General features: G+C 41.4%; 2 protein-coding genes, 1 long non-coding RNA gene and 2 other non-coding genes across 7 annotated transcripts in view; all 5 read right to left on the reverse strand.

The window, feature by feature from the left end:
- The window catches only part of myo1g (myosin IG), a 37,259-nt gene extending 27,781 nt beyond the window's left edge, over positions 1 to 9,478 (reverse strand). For both annotated transcript variants that reach the window (XM_076754797.1, XM_076754796.1), the window contains exons 1-11: positions 9,295 to 9,478; positions 5,969 to 6,177; positions 4,248 to 4,341; positions 3,871 to 4,036; positions 2,624 to 2,677; positions 2,444 to 2,539; positions 2,134 to 2,250; positions 1,838 to 2,044; positions 1,475 to 1,620; positions 1,253 to 1,367; positions 640 to 810 (exon numbers count right to left, since the gene is read on the reverse strand). In XM_076754797.1, coding sequence (XP_076610912.1) covers positions 640 to 810; positions 1,253 to 1,367; positions 1,475 to 1,620; positions 1,838 to 2,044; positions 2,134 to 2,250; positions 2,444 to 2,539; positions 2,624 to 2,677; positions 3,871 to 4,036; positions 4,248 to 4,341; positions 5,969 to 6,177; positions 9,295 to 9,389 — 1,470 coding nt within the window. In that variant the 5' untranslated portion in view covers positions 9,390 to 9,478. The remainder of the gene's footprint in view (positions 1 to 639; positions 811 to 1,252; positions 1,368 to 1,474; positions 1,621 to 1,837; positions 2,045 to 2,133; positions 2,251 to 2,443; positions 2,540 to 2,623; positions 2,678 to 3,870; positions 4,037 to 4,247; positions 4,342 to 5,968; positions 6,178 to 9,294) is intronic.
- Positions 9,479 to 13,278: 3,800 nt separating this feature from the next.
- On the reverse strand, positions 13,279 to 16,183 carry rbm43 (RNA binding motif protein 43). Of its 2 annotated transcripts, XM_076755064.1 has the most exons (3): positions 15,576 to 16,183; positions 15,185 to 15,276; positions 13,279 to 15,077 (listed from the first exon to the last, which is right to left on the reverse strand). In XM_076755064.1, exons 1-3 carry the CDS (start codon positions 15,757 to 15,759, stop codon positions 13,851 to 13,853), a joined length of 1,503 nt encoding a protein of 500 aa, XP_076611179.1. In that variant the 5' UTR covers positions 15,760 to 16,183; the 3' UTR covers positions 13,279 to 13,850. The 2 variants fall into 2 exon arrangements, with proteins under 2 accessions (XP_076611179.1, XP_076611180.1); XM_076755065.1 differs by lacking the exon at positions 15,185 to 15,276 and having other exon boundaries at positions 15,576 to 15,711.
- Positions 16,184 to 17,037: 854 nt separating this feature from the next.
- On the reverse strand, positions 17,038 to 19,134 carry LOC143335517 (uncharacterized). The gene is made up of 6 exons (XR_013078423.1): positions 19,079 to 19,134; positions 18,813 to 18,853; positions 18,221 to 18,305; positions 17,766 to 17,833; positions 17,377 to 17,480; positions 17,038 to 17,294 (listed from the first exon to the last, which is right to left on the reverse strand). It is a non-coding gene; the product is annotated as an uncharacterized LOC143335517 (long non-coding RNA).
- On the reverse strand, positions 17,916 to 18,050 carry LOC143335816 (small nucleolar RNA SNORA9). The gene has a single exon (XR_013078464.1). It is a non-coding gene; the product is annotated as a small nucleolar RNA SNORA9 (small nucleolar RNA).
- Positions 18,498 to 18,632, reverse strand: LOC143335815 (small nucleolar RNA SNORA9). Its single transcript, XR_013078463.1, has one exon. It is a non-coding gene; the product is annotated as a small nucleolar RNA SNORA9 (small nucleolar RNA).
- Positions 19,135 to 20,896: the final 1,762 nt, after the last annotated feature.

The raw sequence follows: 20,896 nt of genomic DNA on the forward strand, positions 1-20,896 counted from the left end.
ATTGTTGGTCACTGCCAACCAGAACCAGACATCGTTTAACAACTTCACAATGTTCAAGAGGTAACCCCTAAACACCACCTTTCTGCTTCCAGCTGTTGAGTCCCAGCAGTTAAAACTTAATTCATTTTGAGGCATCTGAATTCATGATAACTCACAAACACTTTCTCAGGAAATTGCTTCACCAGCTACGTTTCTTGATCTGCCAACAATTACAAGCACAAAACACCTCATGCTTGAGATTTTAAGCTTGTATTGAAGCGCTTCACATCTTTCACTTTGGCGAATATATCATGCAAAAGCAAATGTTAGCAGCTCCAGTTTGGGTAGGATTTCCTCATTCATGTTTTTCAAGGTGAAATCTGAGGATGTGTCAACAAATAACCACTTCCTACCAACTAAGTGTAGCTACAACCACAGAGATCCCTTTTTACATTTTAACACCATTTTAATTTTTCTCGCTGAGCAGCAGCCTAATAATGTGGGTGGGAGAGTTTGAAACAAACATCTTCTGAAGATCCAATACAACTGGTGAACTTCCTCTTCATACAATTTACAGATGAAATGTTCATTCTTTGGGAACAACAATCACGTGAGAAGGAGAGATGAAGCCTGGTGGATGATGCTGCCACCTGTTCTCACCTTGCGGGAGGTGTAGTGGGGGTGCTGGGCCAGTTTGGTGTCCATGCTCTCCAGGCAGACCGTGTCGGTGACTTTACCAACGGTGAGGCAAGCTTCATCCAAAATAGAGATGATGCCTTTGTGCGGCTGCTCCACGAGATCCACAATGATCTGGTTGTTGAAGTAATCAATCTGTGTATAAACAGTATGACTGTTAAATTTGAGGGAAATACAGAGACGTTTAGGAATCACGTTGCTGCATGTTTGAGCTTTTGTGTGGCTTTTTGGTGTGTGTGGTTCTGTTGAAGTGCATGCTTACTGATTTGCAAACTTGCCTTTGTGCGTTTCACACGCATCAAATGTATCTCCTGCGAATAACTTTCATAGGAAACTTTAACCTTAGCAGAAGACAAAAATGTGCTCATATATTGTAATTTTTGAGAAAAATGTCTCATCCGCAAGTCTGTAAGGCAACAGAGAGACATCCATCCATATTTCCTGCATAACTGCTGAACGTCTATTTTGAATGTAGAACAGCTGAGTATCAACTGATCTGCAGATGTGTGTGTTTGTCAGCGTGGTATGACACCTCTGGCATACTGCCTGTGTGTCACTGTTTGTGTGTGTTTCTCACATGCTGCCAGGTGATGCCCTCTCTCTGGTATTCGCCTTGTTCCTGTCTGAGGATCAGCTCGATGAAGAGCTGCTGCAGCTTCTCGTTGCAGTAGTTGATGCAGAATTGTTCAAAGCTGGCCGACAAAAGAGGAACACGCACTTGAGCAACATCAGACAATGACTCATTTCATTCCATTCAAATAACGTAATCCAGTGGACTTCACAACACTGTGACGCCAACCTGTTGTTGTCAAAGATCTCAAAGCCATAGATATCCAGCACGCCGATGACTGTGTTTTTCCCATGAAGCATTGGGTTATAGTCTTTAACTTCAATGACACTGTTGATGCGGCCTACGATCCAGCCAAAAAGTCTCTCATACAGAGCCTACAGAGAGGAAATAAGAGAGGATGTGTTTAACAGAGCCAGAGATAAACACACTTTGACAAGTGTGAAAACTAGATAAAAGAAAAGCGTGTTAAGAGTGATGATGTTAACATCATTCTCTTATCCTCTGGAAGCTGTAAAAACATTAATCATCCTGCTTTGTCAAAGTGGGCTGTGTGAGTGCACTAAATAAACACACGGAGCAAGTAAGCAGCACCTTGGCGAAAGCGTCCCGTCCAAAGCAGGCCTCCTGCTCCGTGTGTCCCTTCTCGATGACCTCGCCGCCCCCGGTGGCCACAGTGCGGTACAGAAGGGTCTTACTGACGCTGTCTGGATCTGTGTCTGTCAGCTCAGAGATGTGGCTGACGGCGTCCAGTCCCAGGATCTGAACGCTCTCACCGTCACTCTCAAACTGCATATTACCCTGAAAAACAGACCATTACAGTTCATTATAGAGCAGGATCTCACCTCAAGAAACTTTGCCTATGTCTATTAATCCATGATATAACTTACCAACAGAAGAATGGAGGCCAGGATCTGATAAATGGAGTTAATCTCCTCTCCTGAGAAGCCGATCACCTCCAGAGCACTCAGCACCGCTTTGTGGCTCGATCGATCATTGTTGGAGGTCTGAAAACAAGGATTTCGTATAAGACAAGGTTTTGCCAATTGATCAGTCCAAAAAAAACAGTGAGCTGAAGTTCATGATTTCATTATGTTATTTTTCTCAAATGCAGACAAACTGCAAAAATCTGGATTTTTTTATTTTTATTCAAATAGCTCAGTTTGTCTGAACACTTTATCAAAAAGGTGACACACTCACAGCGGTTGCAGCTCCTTCTCTTGTATATATATAAGCAGCTGGATTATTCTGCAGATGTAACGCTGCCAGCATCTCATCTGAGCCTCCACGCAGTATCTGTTAAGCACATATCAAATATGAGGCACATCCAGGTCCAATGCGATAAGATCAGTGTTTAGGAACCACTGGACTGGAGATTACCTGATAAAATGAGTGGAAGTTCCTCTCCCCTTCCTGCTGCTGGACCACCCTGGACTTCAACATGAAAAGAGATAATGTCAGTGAACCAAAAATCCATCTTCAGACATTATTTCACTGTTATTCTGTGATAACAAATGTGTTCCAGGAGTTACTTTTGTTGACCTGTTGATCAACCTGTGTTGTCTGTTTCTAACTTTAGTCTTTCTAAACATTGCTTTCAACAACCCCAAAAAACTGCACGTTAGCTTTGCACAGACTTCACTGGGTTGTGACGGCAGATCAAATCCTTTACTAACTGAAACGGGACGAATTTATATTGAGCTAAGTAAAAGCAGTTAGCAGCATTTCTCAGAGTGGACAGCAATTAGATGTGTGACTTTCTGAGGGAACAAAAGACAGATGACAGAGCTGTAAAGAGGTCAAAGCAAGTTTTCTAGTCCAAAAGAAAAGTAACCCTCTGAGCCGAAGAGCAACGTGTCACGTGTCACTTTCATGTGTCAAAGATAGATTTTTCCCTGGATGGCTGCTGAGCTCTGGTGAGGAATCACACATCTAAAAAGGTCTGTGCTCTCTGATTTTGAGGGATTGACACCAAAACCTTACATGTAGTGCTGGTGTGAGATGCATCAGATCTCCACTAGAGCTGCACGCAAAATGCCAAAAAGTAACACCATGAGGTCAAGGATGGACCACCCGGTTTTCTGCAGAAATAATGAAAAATCCAAGCGATAAAATCCCAACCAGCTGTTTTTCCAACTAAGTACAAAAGTTTTTTTCTTCAAGACAAACACTCAAACAAAACTGATTGCCAATTGTGTGAGTACGGCGGCACCTCTTTCACTGCTGATGAGAGACATGACGGCTTAGAAGAAGTGTGGTTAATTCTGCCCTCCGAAAATGAATCATGGCACCATCACTCTCACCGGCTCTGAGTGCCAGACGGTTGTTTAACGGAGCGGATAAATACAGCAGCATCAAGTAGCCCCAGGTGAGCCATTCATTAACACACAGCAGCACAGACACATCTATTCATGGATGTTCCCTCACACCTCTCTGTCATCACCTCATGAAACATTCATGTGCAGGAGAGAAGATGTAATTTAAAAACTAAATGAGAAGAACTTTTCTGTACTTTCCTAAAGAAGTCTCACTACGTCTAAACAGAGCATATAACTCCTATGTTTTTGTGGTAGGTCTCCTGTCTGCAGTCAGCGCCCCTCCATCATCCTTCCCCACCCCCTCCTCACCTTCTCCAGCAGGTAGTTGTTGATGTGTCCTCCGGTGGGATCGCCATTGAAGTTGAAGTTGATGTCCATGTACTTGCCGAAGCGGCTGGAGTTGTCGTTGCGATTTGTCTTGGCGTTCCCAAAGGCCTCCAGCACGCAGTTGGATTTGAGCAGCACATTCTTCACACTTGATTTATCGCATCATGGTGACCATCGAAGAAACATTTTAGACACAGCCATCAGGGAGGTGGAAATAAAGTTGGAGGAGAAGAAAGTGAGACGATCTACAATCTAACATCATATTCTCATGATGCAGTTGTATTTTTGTGTTGGATTTGAGAATCAAACCCATCTGATTCGGTGTTGTAATGCCTTCTGTCAGCCTCAGCACCACTCACCTCTCAACCTCCGCCCTCTGGCTTGGGTTTGTGATGGCTGCAATGTACTGCATGATGTATTTACTTGCTTCTGTTTTTCCTGCCCCACTTTCACCTGAAATATGAAACACAGAGAGAGATCACAACACTGACGAACAGACTCCAGACTTTATTTCTTGAATAAAGGTGGTATTTGAGCCTTGAGTGCCTAGATCCATTTAACATACGACAGATTTTCTGTTAACAATTCATAATAAATGATAAAGCAGACATGCAAATATTAATGTTAGTGTTGCTTTAGTGTTAGTGGATTTACAAGCAGCATCACAGGCCACTGATGTGACTTGACCAAGATGAAGACTGGATTTTTATGTAATAATATGTAGTATTTGTCCCTAAATTGTATCTGTTGCACGGTGAAGCAGTATTTACATCATACAAACCAATAACTGATTCAAATTATTTCAGGGTCTGCTTTGCTTTCACCTGTTAATGATTAATGTTAGCAGTAAAGTTAGTGTGATTTTTTTAATGATTATTTGTAAGTACTGGCCCACTCATCCAAACACTAATCAAGGTAATGTGACAAAAACAACAAATGCCCAAACTGGCCAAACAGTCAAATAGCAACCTTAGCATTAAGACAGGTGCCTGTACGGAGGAGAGTACCTGAGAGAAGTCTCCATCACGGTTCGCTTGGCTAACATAGCGTTAGCTACTGCGGCTAATAAAAACGTTACGGCCAGACTTTAGCGAAGTTGCTGTGGGTTTTAAACTTTGGTGAAGAGTAAAATATGTTGACATCTAGGTAGCTAGGTTGTTCGGTAAATTACGGACATTCATGCCTCCGGGAAGACGAATCCACTTATCAGTTACTTCAGTTAAGAAATAACAGATTAGCCTCCGCTAGCGCAAACGTTGACGTCAGGCTAATGCTAGCATGTTAAACGTTGAGTACGCTATCATGCTAACTGCAACCGCTGAATGTTGGCATTGTAACGCCAAGCTAAACCCTGCGGAGTATGATGAGGTTCACCCAGCTAAAGCCAATGCTGAGTTTTGAATATTGATGATAACTTTATTTATACAGCACTTTTCTAAACAAAGTTAAGTGCTTTACGTGATTCCACCACAATAAAAAAAACATTTCAGGGCTGCAGTGTGGCAAATAAAACCAGACAATTAAAAATAATTCAAAAAATAAAATGGATTAAAACACCAATAATAATAATAATAATAATAATAATAATAATAATAATAATAATAATAATAATTTTACATTACAAACATTTTAAGACTTCACCTCAGGCCCAATGTATTTTTCCTTGATAAGACCAAACTATGCACTAATGGAGAACATCTGTTAATTGACATTGCAATTAAATGTCAGCTGCAGCCCCTAAAATGATGGCTGCTGAGCGGAGTCTGACTGTACACCAGAGCCCAGAAAGATGTGATAAATAGCTACAGTACAGGAGATAAACTCTTGATTTTGGTAACAACAACTATTCTTCTGGTGCCACACACAGTCCAGTTAACAGAGGTAAGGATCCATCTCCAGCAGCAGTTTTGTTTCCAGGTCCTGGTAAACACCGTTATTTCATAGCAAACACAAAGCCGTGTAGAATCATTCAACAAAGAAGAGAATCGACGGCCCCAGGATGCACACAGCAGTGAGTTCACACTTTGTAGGACTGTGGCTCATGAGGTTTAGGCTGCTGCAGAGTGTGAAAGAGATAAACCTGATATGACGATGCAGGTATCTTTGGCCCGTCTCTTCATGGCCTTATAGGCAGCATCAGACACTGCATACAGATGAGGAGGGTTTTCATAGAGCTCCCGGCCCCGGTACGCATCAATGGTGTCTTTGCCGTAGATGTCCATCTGCCTGTATGGGTTAACAGAGACGACTACTTCTCCAATGTAGGTGTAGATGCGGCCTTTCTCAAACCTGTCCAAATGAAAGAAATTCAGACGTACTGATGACATGCTTCAAACACACATAGAGGTATTAGTTATATCTGTAAACATGTAGATATACTAGATCTATATGTGTAGCCTTAACATAGGATATTACGAATGTAAACAATTTCTTTGTTCATTCATTTCAGGGGGCAAAGAGCTGTTTAGCCAATGGCACGGGGCACTGGCCTCAGCTAAAACCTGATTGCCCCCTCCAGTGCCCCTCTTTGCTTCAGATCACTTCATAGCTCATCAGTGTTAGCTTGCTAGCACTAGCATGCACAGCTAAGCATGTCACCTAGTGTTCGGTATAAGCTCATCTGGCCAGCAAATGTCTCAGCATGTGGATGAAGTACTCTTAAGGACTGAGGGGACTAGTACTCCTTGTCCTCCCTAATAAATCACACTGTTGTCTGGCACCTGAATTTTGTGTTGGCCTTTTGCTCTTAGGTAGATTCTGTGATTATTTACATGCATAAAGAGTCACCAGAAAGCAGAATGAATTGTCCTATACTTATATATTCTTACATCCCCTCAGATCCCTGCATAATAGCAGGCCCTGGTGTGCAAAGTATTTCCCCTTTGTGGCCCCTGACTTAGAGAAAACATAGAACTGGCCCTGGTTCAGCCACATTTTGCCATGACATTGTCACCCCACCCATGAAAAAACCCTAAACCAAAAGTTCCATAGAAGATCATGCACCTTTATGTCATATGTAGCTGACAGGAAGTGACACAAGTGTGTGTACACTGAAATCAGGAAATGAAACTTGTGGTTCAAAGGGCGTCACAGGCTTGTGTAACCTCGTATAGGTTTCTTTAGCTGGGATGGGTAAAACTGACGTGTCACCGGGGTTAATGGAGCTAAATGAAATACTTCTTTGTTGCACATAGAGTTTTCTAGACAGTCAGTGTCGCAAGTAGGTTGGGTAATATGTACATCATAATGATTTCAAAGGTTCCTCCAAATGCAGCTAAGACACACGAGATTCTTATTCCTGAATTTATGGGACACAGTTGGTCTGTTGTTTACTGGATCATTCACATGGTTCTTGTCAGCTAATGTTTGTGTTCAGAGGAGGTTATCAGTAGCAATGGGTCTGGATGAACGATTTATCATAACTACTAAGTACTTAAACATCATTTTTATATCATTTTGAGTTTTTAACGCAAAGGAATATTAAAAACTTCATCCACCAATGGAAATGTCAATAACAACTGTAAACTCATTCCAATTTTCCATGGGTACGTAGTTGACCAATTACAATAAGGGAGGCAATATATATATTTATACATACACATGGATAATATATTATTGCTCTGGCACTGGCACAGTAAATTTTAGGTTTCCTCTGACTCAAAATTGGGTTCGGTGCCAAAAAATAGAGAAGTCAGGCCAGTCTCCTTCCTGGTAATACACTGACCAATCAAGTAACAGGAGGCTGAGACCATGTGAGACTATATCAGACATGAGGTAGAAGGAACTCAAAGAGCACAAATCCTGTGGTGAACTTTATCTTAAAGGTGTCAGTAAATGAATCTTTGGTTAACAAAAACAACATTTGGTTTATCAGTCAAGTTTTCATCTCTTGTGATTTTACAGTTTAAGATACAAACCAGCCTCTCTGTCCATAAACCTTCTGGTCACTACTTTCAGAGATCCTGGGGACAGAGACCCAACATGGGAGGAAAATACTGATCTAGCAGGAGTGATTAGGGCTGTGTGATACAAAAATATCTGTAACTATATAAAAACAACTATAGTTTCATGTTAGGCGATGATTTGGCGGTGCGTTCTTCTGCATGGTACAGATGCGGGAAGGAAATTTGCACAGATTTGCACAATGGTTCTAAATAATAGGAGAAAAATGATCAAATATGAGGAAATACCTTTTAATTGTTGAATATCTGATTCAAAATGTAAGAAATAGGCTTTTCCATGTGGTCATTTTATGTAAACTATTCATTGAATTTACAGAAAATGTGCTGTATCGTGCTATGTACTGTTATATTGATAAGAGATTTTGGTCATATCACACAGCCCTAGGGGTGATTCCCAGCATAATACTAACAAGTCACAGACAAAAGTGCAAATGGTGCAAATGCAAAACAGAAATGCAGCTGCACAAGTCTGGAAGTGCAAACACCTGAACTCAAAAATAGATGTGAAAAACTTCAGCAAATCAATAAAGCAGGCACATATCAGCACAAACTCTACAGCCTGCTTGTGCTTCGCCACCAGACAAGTCTGATCAAGCTGTGTGATGAAACACGACATACATTATTTGCCAACCAATGATGACAGACAGACACTAAGCCAGGGAAACTATGTGAAAATGTTCATTTAGATCCATCTGCTGTGCTCACGTCAACTGAGAACATGTGAGTTGTTTTCTCTAAATCTACAGCTCATTTGATATTGTTTGACATTTTGGTGCCTCTGCTGATCCTTGGATGACTGAAAACTGTGTGATTTCTCACAGTCTGAACTTGGGACATGATGCCCCTACCAAAGACACTGAGGAAGTGAGACAATGATCGAAACAGAAACACTGTCTGGACAGGGGAAAAATCCCAGACCATCACTCATCTAAAGAGCACAGAGGTCACAAGACAAGAAATTAAATAATTGTAACTTACATTTACAGGTTAAGTTAGACATGTTTGGCGAAACAAGCTGTTTTATTGGTAACAGGCCATGTGCTGCTTATAGCGCATGACAGCCGGCATGTAGTGTGGTGATGATCAAATTAACCACAAGTTCATATCTGAACGCGGCAAGGTAGAAGCGAGTCACGCTCATTTCATCCATCTTTACAGCCTCTATTAGCCTCTAACTTGAGAGAAGTTGTTAAGATAGTGCCAGTGAGGATTTTGTAGTATATTGAAACAGTTTATAAGTGTGTGAATGGAAGAGACAACAACATGAATCTTATTTTACACTCATTCATTTCAATATATTTTGTAGCAAACTGAGGAAAGACTTGAAGAAACATGTAGTTTTCCTTCATATATCGGGTAAGTACGAAGAGTTATCCTTTGCATCTCTGACACCCGGCTGCTTCCACCCTCTTGCCCTCCCTTCCTCCCTTCTAACAGGCCTTACCTCAGCTTCAGATTCTCCATAAACTGCTCCATCGTCACCTCATCCAGGAGCACAAAGTCTGACTTCCCAAACTCCAGGCCCTCCAGCTCCGCCATCCCTGTCTGTATTCACCAAACCCACTAAAAACAAAAGGCGGACAAGACGCAGAGGAACAGAAAGCAGCGAAAGGAAGAAGAAAGAGAAGTATGGTCGATTTCAGGGGCCCGGTAGTGTGTAGACAGCCTGCTGTGGGCGTGGCGAGCTCTTTGGTGAATTCTAGGGTGTGCTTTGTCAAGTCACAGAGAGCTGTGGTCTACAAGCTACAGCACGTCATCCTGTCAGTCAGCCCATGCCCTCATGCAGATCTATATAAATAGCAGGAGGCTATCTTTAAAAGCTCATACCACTTCTGCATCCTCCTCCATCTCTGTCTTCCTGCCTCCAAATTTCAAAACTGTCACTAAACAGAGCATGACTCTCGCTACGAGGCTTCACGTCCTCGCCTTTCACCCTTGTTTTTTTGCGTTTCGTGTATCTTTTCTTCCCAGAAACAGGAACCCACATCTGTCACACTGCCAGATGAGAGCACTTAACCTTGCAAATTTGAGGGTAGAATATGGCCTTTATCTCCTGGGAAGGATCGTGGCATTTCCTTTCTTAACTTGGCACTGGCAGCATATCGCGTCCCTCAGGGTTTGCTCTCAACCAATGCTTCCCATCTCGCAGTAGAGCCAAGCTGCAACTTGAGAAACTCTAAGCCAAAAGGTTTAACTGTGCTGTTTGTCATGTAAGACAAATATAAGTGTGTAGGTGTGTGTGACGAAGTTCAGAGAGAGTACGGGAATACTGACTAATGCAGAGACGGTTGATTTCTAAATCTTCTTTGACAGCGTTTTAACTTTTTCTTGACATCGGGGACCTTTTTCAGGAATTTTTCAAGGCAGTTTTTTATCTCTTTTTTCCACTTCCACTTCATTGACGCTCATTTTGGTTCCCTGAGTCACGAGGCAATAAACGGGGCAGGAGATAAGAAAAAGGTAGATAAAGACATTACCTCATATTAAGGGTTCACAAGTTAAAACACTGGAAACCCCTGATGTAGCTCGGCTTTGTTGTACATTCAACCACCAGCAGTTGGTTTCAGTTGAACATTTTGTTACCATAGCAACCGCTACTGGTACAGTTCCATAGAAACAGCAGCTAACCAACATTTATACATCCACCATTTTGTCACATCTGTGGCCAAGTAAATATTGACAGGCCTCCTTTATTTTCTCCCAATAATGTTGAAGCCTTATCGGTACGTAATCTTTCAAAATGTTTTGTATTGTTGATCACAGCTATTAGCTTACAAGGCTAATGTTTTGCTAATACAATAAGACAGCTGATTCTGGCAGGCTAACTGTTGTGTTTTCTCTATTTACTTTTGTGTAATCTGTGTGTTGTTTACTACATTGTTTTACTGGGAGAATTGGAAAAAAAGGGAAAACCTACTGTTATTTCAACTTTCGACCTATTTTCCAGTACTATTTACAGGTTTACAATTACTTCCAGTAAGATCCTCAAAGGCCAACTGCTGTCTTCAGTCTTTAGCCTTTAGCTTAGGGCCATAGGAAGAGCAATCAAAACAATAAATAACAAAGAGGAAAATTCCCCCATGTTTCCAGTGTTGTCTTTGCTGCTCCAGGCCAAAAACAACCCGCTAAACATTTTCTGTCACATGCATCTAATTTGCCCAATCTTTTATAGACGTTGAACTATCAAGGGACTGAAAAAACAAACATGTTAAAACCATCAAGCTCATTCAGTCCCATGGATGAAGCCTTGTGCATGAATCTTTGACTGAACAAAGTGATTCAAGTCAGCAAAGTGATGACTTCCACTTTCAATTTCTACACCCCTCAGCATTGTGTGAAGATGAAGATGACCTGAGGTGATGAGTTTTTCTCCCTCATCGTCAGCTCCAACATGTTTCAGCAGCGTGTGTTTCTCTTTCAGGCCGTGTGACACAGCTCAGGTCATGACTCAGATGGGTTTTTTTTCCATGATGAGCAAAATCCACGCCTGCATTGTCTGTTTCATGAATAGAGTCTGTGATAAGGATAAGCAGCTTCTTTGCATGAAAAGGTTTAAATTTAAATACAAAAAGGTACTTTCAGGATGCAAGCCTCACTAATGCTGGACAGTACTCCTACTGGTTTATGTCACTCTTTCCATTACAAATTACAGAAAAATATTTTCTCTCTTACATCAAGTCGTACTTATTTAGCCATGCAGGCACATTTGGTTTTATTGTCCAGGTTTTGAGATAGAACCACTTCCATATGACAAAAGCCACGACAGCTGCATTCACACATCCCTTTAGCTGCTGTTGTGTTAATGCTAGCTAGCTAATTCTTGTCTCATTTATTGCATGATAAACAGTAAATTCATCAAATACCGCTATTTTTCTGCTACACATACAACCTCTAAGCTCAAACTGTCAATTCACAGTCCCTCAAAATTAACATTTCCGACTGCTCAACGTCAGAAAAGCACTGACCATAGGCTACAGTTAAGAAATAGCATGCTAGCTAGCTCATTCCTGTCTGTATTCCCATTAGCTATGCTAGCTAGCTAATTCTTATCTACACTCCAATCACGCTAGGAAATAGCATACAAGCTAGCTAATTCTTTTCTCATTTGTGGCCTAATAAACAGTAAATTCATCTGAATCAGTCCCCCATATTTCCAAGCTACACATAGTACAGCCTCTAGGGGTGACTCAAACTTTTATAGTCCTGCCTAATTAATGTTTCCCAATAGACTGAACATACAGTTAGAAAGTAGCACACCAGCTAGCTAATTCTCGTCTCATTTGTTGTCCAATACACAGCAAATCAAATTACAGTGTCTCATATCACTATCCAAGCTATCACAGCCTAGGTGTGCTGAACTCACACTCAACTTCAAACAAAACAGTAAATTAAGGTTTTCATTGCCGCACAACAATCCAAACTCACGGTCCACTTTCCAGCTTTGTCCAAACTCAATCCAGTGATGAAGACCTTCTCCCAGACATACCTGCTCCAGAAAAAGTTCGTAGCTGGACTTTGATTTGGGATTGTTTCGTCAATCCAACAGTTAGATGTTTTTTGTAATTTGGGCAAAATTTTAAAGTTTACTTTAAGCGATTAACCCTCCGACTGACCTTTAAGCTTCCATGTTTTGGTTAAAAAAATTATCTTGTCATCATGACAATTTATCTTGTCATCAATAATTTATTGTCAGACATCCCCAGAACTTCCTGTCCATCAGATGTCATGTTAGGTTTTTCAGATACCAGGGTAGAAACAAAAGAGGGGAAACCACGACAGAAAGCTGTGCAGAGGAGACATTTCTCATCAGACTGATTTGTGTTTGAGTTGTTACTGTTCACAGAAAGGCCTCTGAGTCACACTTACAGCCACCAGTGCAGCCCTGTTTGAACAGTCTATTAATTCAGTCTTGATTCAAACATTGATTGGAAAATTATGACTAAAGGGACTTTACCATCAGACTGACAAAAATATAACACCTACCTACCGTTGAGCATTTATCTGTTTCTTGATAGCCTGGTCTTTTTTTTTTTTTTTTTTTTTTGGAGCTTAATCTACAGTTTGTTTCATGCTGTACAATAACTACAGGGTCCAGTCAAACATCCAGCTGCCCTTCCTGAAACTGCACTTGTCTGTTAGATCCTCATCAGCCAAACTTCCTCTCTCTGCACGAGTTCAGTTGCCTGTCAGAGACCATTTCACTTCCTGCTCATGCGTCTTCTCACATGTGCAACTGCCTCCATCTAAATGCTGCATTCAGGTGTTACAGTTAACGAGATCAACAGAATCGCCCCAGAGCACAAACACATGGAGATGAAAAAGGCATAAATCTCATTATCACATTTAATTAACACTCAAAGATCCTTCAAATCACCCCATTTTTTGTCATTAATTTCCATATTATATATATATATATTGATATATCAATATATATATTGATTCTCCTGTTTTTCATTTACATAAATCAGGCTTGCTGACGCTCTTATCCAGTCAAATGTAGAATAATTTAAAAATCATCAACATTTACAGTGCAAGCAACTAGCAATTATTAAAGAGAGTCAACACTAAACAACAGAACCAAACCCATATATTTACATGGCTAATATTGTTGGCTAATTTTAGCTTCTACAGAATATTGTTAAACCACACCTTTTAAATAGATATAATGTGTTAAATAGTGAGTTTTAGAGGTGTTAGTGGGCAGAGCTGGTTACCTTTGGACAGAGGCGGCTAAATGTGTCCCTGTTTCCAGTCTTCAATCATCGCTAACCAGCTGCTCACTTTAGCTGGACATTTACTGTACTGACATATGAATGATGATCTAATTCTCAGACAAAAAAGCAAATAACTGTTATTCCCATCAGGCTCTACAACACAACACCACGTAACCAATCAATAAGGAAAATAACAGCAGGAATTAAAACCCATTACATGGTCAAAAAAGATGAAAAACAAACATTTTTGTGCTGCCGTCTGCCTTCAGGAACATAAAGTCACTGCTCATTTCCTCAGAAATTTCAGTGTTGTGTTCACATTGTTTGTATCAAACTTTAGTAATTGTGTCAGGCCTTTCTTGGGTGATGTAGGAGGCAGATGTTTGTTTTCTGTGTCTTGCATGTTGCCGTTATCCCTTTCTACTTGTTTTCTTTGGCGGGACGCAGAGTGAGTTCTTCTCCTGATGAGTCCTGAAGGAGGCTCAACAGCTTCCTGTTTCTCATCCTGGTACTTTGAAGCAGAGTAACCTGCAGCTCCGGCAGCAGCTGGATTAGCGGCGGCACCACTGTCTCTTCCTGTGCTCTTTGGATTGACTGGTGGCACAGAGCTGCTCCTCGTCCTGGCGTTTTTGTCCAATGTCTGTCCTGTCCGTCCTGTCCATCCTGTCCGGTCGACCGGCCTCCCCAGCAGCCTCTGCTTTAACTTGTAGCTCTCACCAGAAGGTCCAATGAGGTGAAGACTGTCATTCCTCAAACATACGAGCACTGAGTTATAAATGTCTCTGTTTTTCTGAATTCTCTTTAAAAGAGCTTTGCCTTCATCGTTTAGGTCCTTCAGAGAAACTTCCTGTGTGCGAAGAGACATGTTGAGCTTGTTCAGGAGGCTCTGGAGTTTACCGCCAGCTGTCCTTGCGCTCTTCCCATGTAGGGTGACGGTGCAGCTCTCGCCAGCTGGATGCACCTCCACTTGAACTCTGTGGTTGTCCAGAATGTCGTCAACGTCTTTTTTCCTGAGCCGCTCTGCGTACTCAAACACATCTGCATCAACGACAAAGGACTCTTTTTCTGCCTTGACAGAGACATGCTGGGCTGGTCTTGGAGAAAAAGCAGCGCTGTTCTCTGCAGAGGTTGGACGGTCGTTGAAAGAGCTGGACACCCGAGATGAGGAGGAGGCGGGTGAAGATGGAGAAGCAGGTGGAGGCTTGTTTTGGGATGCTAACCGGCTTCTGCTGCCATCAGAGCTGTTTCCAGTGTAGTATTCAGAAATGGTCCCAGAGGAAACCTTTGGGGCCGGTGAGGACGAGGACGCCCTGATGTCCGTTTTGGTTTGCGAGTTAAGAAGTGGTTCCAAAGACGCCTTTACTGCTCTAAGATTCAAAAATGACCCCTTGACACGCACTTGATCTCCGCTCAGATCTGTCAACGCAAAGCCATGTGACCTGAGGATTTCTCTCACCTGTGTCTCATTGGGGAAAATGTTCAAATGTACCGTTGCCTCCACTGGGAAATCCATCTGAGAAGAAGAGAAAAACAGCAACAGAATGACTCACAAAGAGCTTTGAAGAGGGACGTATTTAATCTGACCTCACACAAGACAGAAAACTATAAATGTTCATTCACCCCGGCATGGTCAGCTGCTTTCACTGTTAAATGATACTGCTGACGATTCACCTCCAACACATGTGAGCTCTTCCTCAAGACTCGAGCAGCAACTGTGGACACAAATACAAAACTCCACTTATTAAATGATTCAGCGATTGACGAACCTCAACCAGGGATGTAAAACTTTGATTCGTAGAGAATGATGTAACAAAGTGTATCATTGTGAATCATCTCTACAGTGGACATATTTTAGAATTAAAGGTCACTGGAGGGAAACTGCACAGCTGGAGAACATACTGCAACTTCTACTGACGGTCACTAGAGGGCGACAAAGACCACAGACTATGAAATATTATGCACTGCAAAGAAACAAATTTAAGATGCGTGTTGAAACTGTGTTGAAACTCACTCTCTGGCTCCTCAAACATGACGAAAGCCTGTCCGGGCTGATAACAGGGGTACAGCACCTTCAGCACCTCCCCTCCTCCGTGTTTGGCTGAGAGGAAATAAATCTGGAGTTTATCAGCGGTCCTGTCAGCTGGTAAAACATCTGGCACCCCCAAAACCTCCACCATGCGTCCCTGTTTCTCCATCCTCACGTCGGTGCTGGAGACGCTGTCGCAGCAAAGGGAAACACACACCTGTAACACTCCAAACTGTCCAGTTTGAGTTTGTTAGGTGAAGGTTACCTGGGCTGCGTTCAAAGACGTCTCATCGAAAGTGAAAGTCAAATTGTCTCAGGTAAATTGTGGATGTTTGGCAGATCATGTGGTTTCTATTAAAATAAAGGCCCGTGTGGTTTGTGTTGGATAAAAGCAGCAGAGACAAGAATCACACTCTTAGAAAAGAAAAAAAACAACAACTTTGGTTGGTTTGGTTGGAAAAATCCCACGAACTTTTCACCACCGAGTGAACTCCAGAGTCGAATGTTTCCGTTTGCAGGGAACAACCCGGAACCAAAGCAAACCGAGTCCACACACTGAAATCTGACTGATTTACTTTCTAATTCTCTGCTGGACGCTTGGCGACTTGTTTATATTTTGATGCCGGAAATAATGACGCCATTTCCGCTCCTGATTTACACCTTATACGTCCCACAATGAAATACAATTAAATGAAGCAAAATAACATGACACAAATACCTCTTGACATTTTTTTTCCAGTAAGGAAAAATCCATAGTTCTACCTTCGTGGGCTTTTGGATGAGGGATGTTAACCGGAGCCAGTTAAAGGTTTGTTTACTGATCAGATGGTTGCATTTGGATTTGCTGTAATTTCCCTTTAATCCACAGAAATGTTTATTCTTGGGTGTGAGGTAGATGTCTGTTGGACTGCAGTAAAGACATCTATGAAATCACATTTTAATTTTTATTGGTCGTAGATGGAGAATGAAAAACTGCGGGTCAAGTTTCCGGTTTACATGAAGACATCAGAAGGTGCAATACTGCCCCCACGTGGATCTTTAACAGTATTACACATTTTTGTTGCAGAATTAACATATTAGGCACCACTGGCTCATATTTCAAACTGTCTTCAAATGTCTTTTTAAGCAAAGATCTTTACTGCAAGCCCAGTTTTCATTATCAGATTGGAAGTTTGGGCTTCCAAAAAATAAAATGCTGTTGGTGAAGCCACTAAAGTCAACTGGGACTGCTTTGTTTTAGAGGTGGAAAACTGCACACATAACACCAACTACAACCTGCTGCAGAAAAGCACAGTGATCACCAGTCTGTCATAAATAGAAAACCAGCTGTAGCCTGAATATATTTCTTGTTCCATCAGTATCCAGGGGCATTACTGTGTAAATTTATGTTTCTATAAACTCAAAATAGTTTTTCTGACTGCAAATCAAGTTACAACCACAGCAAATGTGTTCAGGATGATGTTTATTTTAAGAGTTTCTTGTCAATCCTTTGTACAAATGGTTTTACCATTAAGATAAATCTTACTGTTATTAAAATACTGGACACAGATATTCCTCCTCTTGACGATAACAGAATCAGGCTGTTTTTGCAGATGCACAAGTTTGCATATCAGCCAAAACTGGGAATTATCTCAAGGTTCGATGTCCAAATTTGACTTATTTTCCCTCCGCAGATGATCCAATTCTCCAGCTCTCAGATGAAATCTGCAGAACAAGAAGATATTTTAACCTTATTGCAAAACTTGAATAACCATCAGACTGAGTTAGAGGAATACTGTATCCTCACCTGCATCAAACCCTGACGTTTGCACTGTACTCTGGTTTCAACGAGGAGCCACAGCATTGATCCAAATAATTACTGGCAAACTCTCTCTGTGAGGCAGATGAAGCCTGAGAAAGAATAGAAACACAGCAGTTCACAGATGTTTCACTTCTGTAACACTTTTTGTACATTTATCTTCACAGAAGGAGTCAAAAATCACCAAATAACTTGAGTGAGCTGGACTATACAAAGAGGTACTGGGTGAATTCTGACAGCACCATTTGAGCAAATTAAGAGAATGAAAAGACAAACCAGAAAAAAAAGTTTAAATATGAGACGTTCAGTTTATCACAGCTGAAATTAAACTGGTTTCTAACGATCCAGGGTTGACTGATGTTGTCAGTAAAGTGTACCTTTTCCCCAACAGACTTCTGATCTCATCAGCAGCTAAATGCCTCTTAAAGTGCTGAGTTTTCCACTCCTGTAAAGCAAAAGAAGAGACTTCAGTCAATAATCTAACAAATGACACTGGAGCGGTGTAACAAGCAGTTCGTCTTGTTATACAATGTCGGAGGTTTACCTATAACCCTGCCATGAAGAGTCACAGCAGGGCCTCAAACAGCCTCACATCTCTCTAGCAGACACTACAGGAAAGACCAGAGCCACAGCAGGCTGTGTCTCGCTGGAAAGGTCTGCACTCGTCTTACAGGTCGAATGTTCAATAACGCGACGTCTCGTTAAGAAAGACCTGGGATACGGTTTTATTACCATTTTGCAGCTCTAATGAGTTCGCTGTGAGTCAAGGACACATTGCTCCAAGACAATGCTGTAGTATCACAAATACGTCACATGACGATGCAAAACTAACCTTTTATTTCACAAAGTCACACTTGAGCAGCAGATGTCAGTCAGGGGGTCTGAGGACGGCAGGGCCCGGCTTCATCTCCGCAGTCCTGTAAAAGACCACTTTACACTAAGTACTGGACATTTCTGTAAAATTCACCTAAAGGTGCCATGAAGGGATCAGAGTCTGAGCTTTACAGGAAATTTTGTTCAACAAATCTACTTCAGGTTGTACACAACATTAGAAAATAGTACCCAGAATTCGTTCAATTCTCAGTATTAATAGAACGATAAATTGGTACTTTTGTCGGAGGTTTACCTATAACCCTGCCATGAAGAGTCACAGCAGGGCCTCAAACAGCCTCACATCTCTCTAGCAGACACTACAGGAAAGACCAGAGCCACAGCAGGCTGAGCCTCGCTGGAAAGGTCTGCACAGCTAAGGTTTTCACACTGAAGAAAGCCTTTCTGGAGTTCATGGTGAACGTGTTAGCATGTCGTTTCCCGAGTGAACAACATGCAGAGCTTTTCACAACCCAGTCCAACACACAGACACGGGCTGAGAGTTAAAATTCTGCAATTTTACAAAACGTTGAAAAAGGAAAAGGCAGTCTTACCTTTCCATCTTGATGCTGGACGCTGCACACGGATATTCAGTCTGTAAACAACACAGAAGATATAAAGGCTGTTAAAAACTCTCTAACATGTTAGCTAATGGGGGAACAGCGCCCGCATTTCACCGTTTTAACCAGTTATAAACAGAACACCCTCAACAAAACAGCTACTTTTGTACAACTCGTCATCTCTAATAACACCTAACGAGGTCAGAAACTATAAACATTTAATCTCTTAAAGTAGATGGAAGCGGATTATTTACACGTACATTCAACTTCGTTTTTCACCCAGTGTGAACAACCGCTCTCTGTGTCCGGATGTGACGCAATTTCCGTTTATGCACAGGTTCTTATTCTTTGGCCTTAACGGCGGTTGGCGTATTTAACAATGCACGGGGTCTCCCAGCAGGGGGCAGTAAAATACCAAAGATGGCGGCAGAGTATTTCAACTGAATTTAACGTTTTCTCTTAAAAATGTACTCTTTAGGTGACAGTCCCTGTATATCTGTGGTAGTGACGATAAATAAATGTGAAATTACAATAATAAGAGGTTAAGAAAATGACATAAAGAGATGAAATATGAATACAGAAACACCCAAGCACCATTTATGGCACTTTTCAAAGCAGGAGTTACGCTTTGCTCACAGGCTACGTAAGCACTGACGCTCAGTGCTGTACAAGAGGAGAAACAAAAGAGGAATCAAAAGGGACAAGACAAAATACTCGATCACTAAAATTGATTTACTAATTTAAGATTAGACAATGAAGAATAGTGGAAGAAATTAAGTGGGTTGGGGAATACATGGAATATGGCAATAGCTGAATATGAGTTGAATGGAAACACAAGAATTGGGCTGAAAGAGAATATTAAAAAAAAATTATTAATACAGTAAATGTATCCAAAACAAATCACAGCGGATTCACAATTTAAGTTTATTCAAATTAGTCAAATTAGTCTGACTCACTTTCTCATGCTGAAAGTTTCACAGTGACAGACAATGGAAAAACTAAAATTTTCACCTTTAGCACATGGTCCAAAACAAGATATTAACGGAAACTACTTGTATTATGATCACACGATTAAAAAATCTAATTTTCCCATGTAGACTGATGACATGAAAGTTTGACACATTACAACTTAATGCTAAAGTAAAGGCTGTCATTCAGAGGACATTTACTTATAACATATAGAGTTGGTTTTTTTTGGGTTTTTTTTACAACAGTTTTTGTGTTTTTAAGTTTCATTTAGTGCCATTTTTCCAAGAATGAAACCATCCACATGCTATATATCAACTGAATAGAAAACTGCTTTTTAGCCACCACAGAGTGTTTCTCTGTAGGAGGGCTTTTATAACCCAGTGGACAGCCGTTGCTGGTGGGTGTTGGCAGCTCTGGAGTGTCCACGAGGAGGATGCTCGTGGTGGATGACTCAGACTGCATTGCCAATACAACAATACAGGCCATAGAGGAGCAGCAGACTTCTCCTTGGCCGTCTGTTGTGGCCTGCACCATCAGCAGACGTCCGGGATGAATTTCAGCTTTGTTTGCCTGCAGCGATGCCGACCACTCGCCCAGCTGACGTGGTTTGCATACTGATGAGGATCCAAAACCGACAATCTGAATCTGTGTTTGGATAAAAACATGGGCTGTTTTAGCTGCTCTCTCGTTTCTGCGTCAGACTTTAAAGGAAGTTTGTGTAAAAACAAAAGCAGAGCCAAGTGAAGAATTCAGCATCACTGCTCTGTTGAAGCTATAAATAAGAAAAGGCTGCATTATCTTTTGGAAGTCTCCCATTTATCATAATTTGATCTCTTTGAATAATCCCATTTCAACCATATCGCAGGATTAATCCTGACAGAGTCTGTTTTGCTGCATGAACATGTCTGTACAATACTAACAACAGCACAAACAGAGCAGATCAGGCGAAGCTTGAAATAATTTACCAGACTTTAAACAATCAGATAATCTCATTTCAGGCTCTGGGCAGAATGTTTTACTCTCAGATAATGTATGAAGCAGAGCTGTAGCTACAACTGAGGACAGTGAGGTCATGTCCTCTGTGATACGGGGGGATTTGGGGTGGTTTA

This window comes from Chaetodon auriga, chromosome 17, assembly GCF_051107435.1.
Source record: "Chaetodon auriga isolate fChaAug3 chromosome 17, fChaAug3.hap1, whole genome shotgun sequence".
Lineage (NCBI taxonomy): Eukaryota > Metazoa > Chordata > Actinopteri > Chaetodontiformes > Chaetodontidae > Chaetodon > Chaetodon auriga.

Coding starts and splice junctions, on each gene's coding strand:
- rbm43 (XM_076755064.1), bottom strand. CDS start 15,759: ATGGAGAAACAGGGACGCATGGTGGAGGTTTTGGGGGTGCCAGATGTT. Junction 15,277..15,575: donor CATGTTTGAGGAGCCAGAGA/GTGAGTTTCAAC, acceptor TTGTGTCCACAG/TTGCTGCTCGAGTCTTGAGG. Junction 15,078..15,184: donor AAGCAGCTGACCATGCCGGG/GTGAATGAACAT, acceptor TCTTCTTCTCAG/ATGGATTTCCCAGTGGAGGC.